The 869-nt window shown below is 63.8% G+C and overlaps 1 protein-coding gene across 1 annotated transcript; it reads left to right on the top strand.

Moving 5' to 3' along the window:
• Window positions 1-5: 5 nt before the first annotated feature.
• Window positions 6-678, top strand: LOC104461368 (protein lifeguard 1-like; the record flags this gene model as incomplete). Its single annotated transcript, XM_010072929.1, is given in 4 exon segments — window positions 6-89; window positions 169-372; window positions 570-589; window positions 591-678. Coding segments are annotated over 4 exon segments (396 nt in total), but the record flags the coding sequence as incomplete, so codon positions are not given.
• Between the last annotated feature and the right edge of the window lie 191 nt (window positions 679-869).

Below are 869 nucleotides of genomic sequence, written 5' to 3' on the forward strand. Positions count from 1 at the left end.
AGGACGGGCCCCCCTCCTACTATGACAACCAGGACTTCCCCTCAGCGCACTGGGATGACAAGAGCATCCGCCAGGCCTTCATCCGCAAGGTAAGACCCCGGGGGCACCCTGGATTTGGGGAGGGGGGTTCTGGGCACCCCAACATGACCTGTGTCCCTCCCCACTCAGGTGTTCCTGGTGCTGACAGCGCAGCTGACCGTCACCTTTGCCTTCGTGGCCGTCTTCACCTTCGTGGGCGGTGTGAAGGGCTTCGGGCGGGGGCGCCACGTCTGGACCTACTACGTGTCCTATGCCGTCTTCTTCCTCTCCCTCATCATCCTCAGCTGCTGTGGGGATTTCCGCCGTAAACATCCCTGGAACCTGGTGGCACTAGTAAATGCTGGGGGGGGCTCGGCTGTGGTTTGGGACAGGGGACACGGCTGGGTGACAACGGAGCCCACCCCGGATTCGGCCACGCCGAGTGCCGCGGTGAAGGGCGGTGGGCACTGCTGGGACGCGGTGGTGGGGGGACCCAAAGCCGAGATGGGGGGGACACACACAGGCATGATGCGGTGTCCGTCTGTCCGCAGTCCGTCCTGACCGTCAGCCTGTGCCAGCTTCTACAGCACCGATGCTGTCATCATGGCCGTCGGCATCACCGTCGTCGTCTGCTTCACCGTTGTCATCTTCTCGCTCCAGGTCAGGGCCGGTGACTCCCCCCCAGCTCTGTACTGGGGTTGGGGGGCCCTCAGCAGGGCATACAACCACCCACTCCCATGATCCCAGCTGGGTTGGCAGGGCTCTGAACAGGGGTACAACCCCCCCTGGCTCTGTACTGGGTTTGGGGGGCTCTGAATGGAGTGTGAACGGAGTTAAGTCCAGGTGGCGGC

This window comes from Pterocles gutturalis, unplaced genomic scaffold (genome assembly GCF_000699245.1).
Source record: "Pterocles gutturalis isolate BGI_N339 unplaced genomic scaffold, ASM69924v1 scaffold44482, whole genome shotgun sequence".
In the NCBI taxonomy this organism is placed as follows: domain Eukaryota; kingdom Metazoa; phylum Chordata; class Aves; order Pterocliformes; family Pteroclidae; genus Pterocles; species Pterocles gutturalis.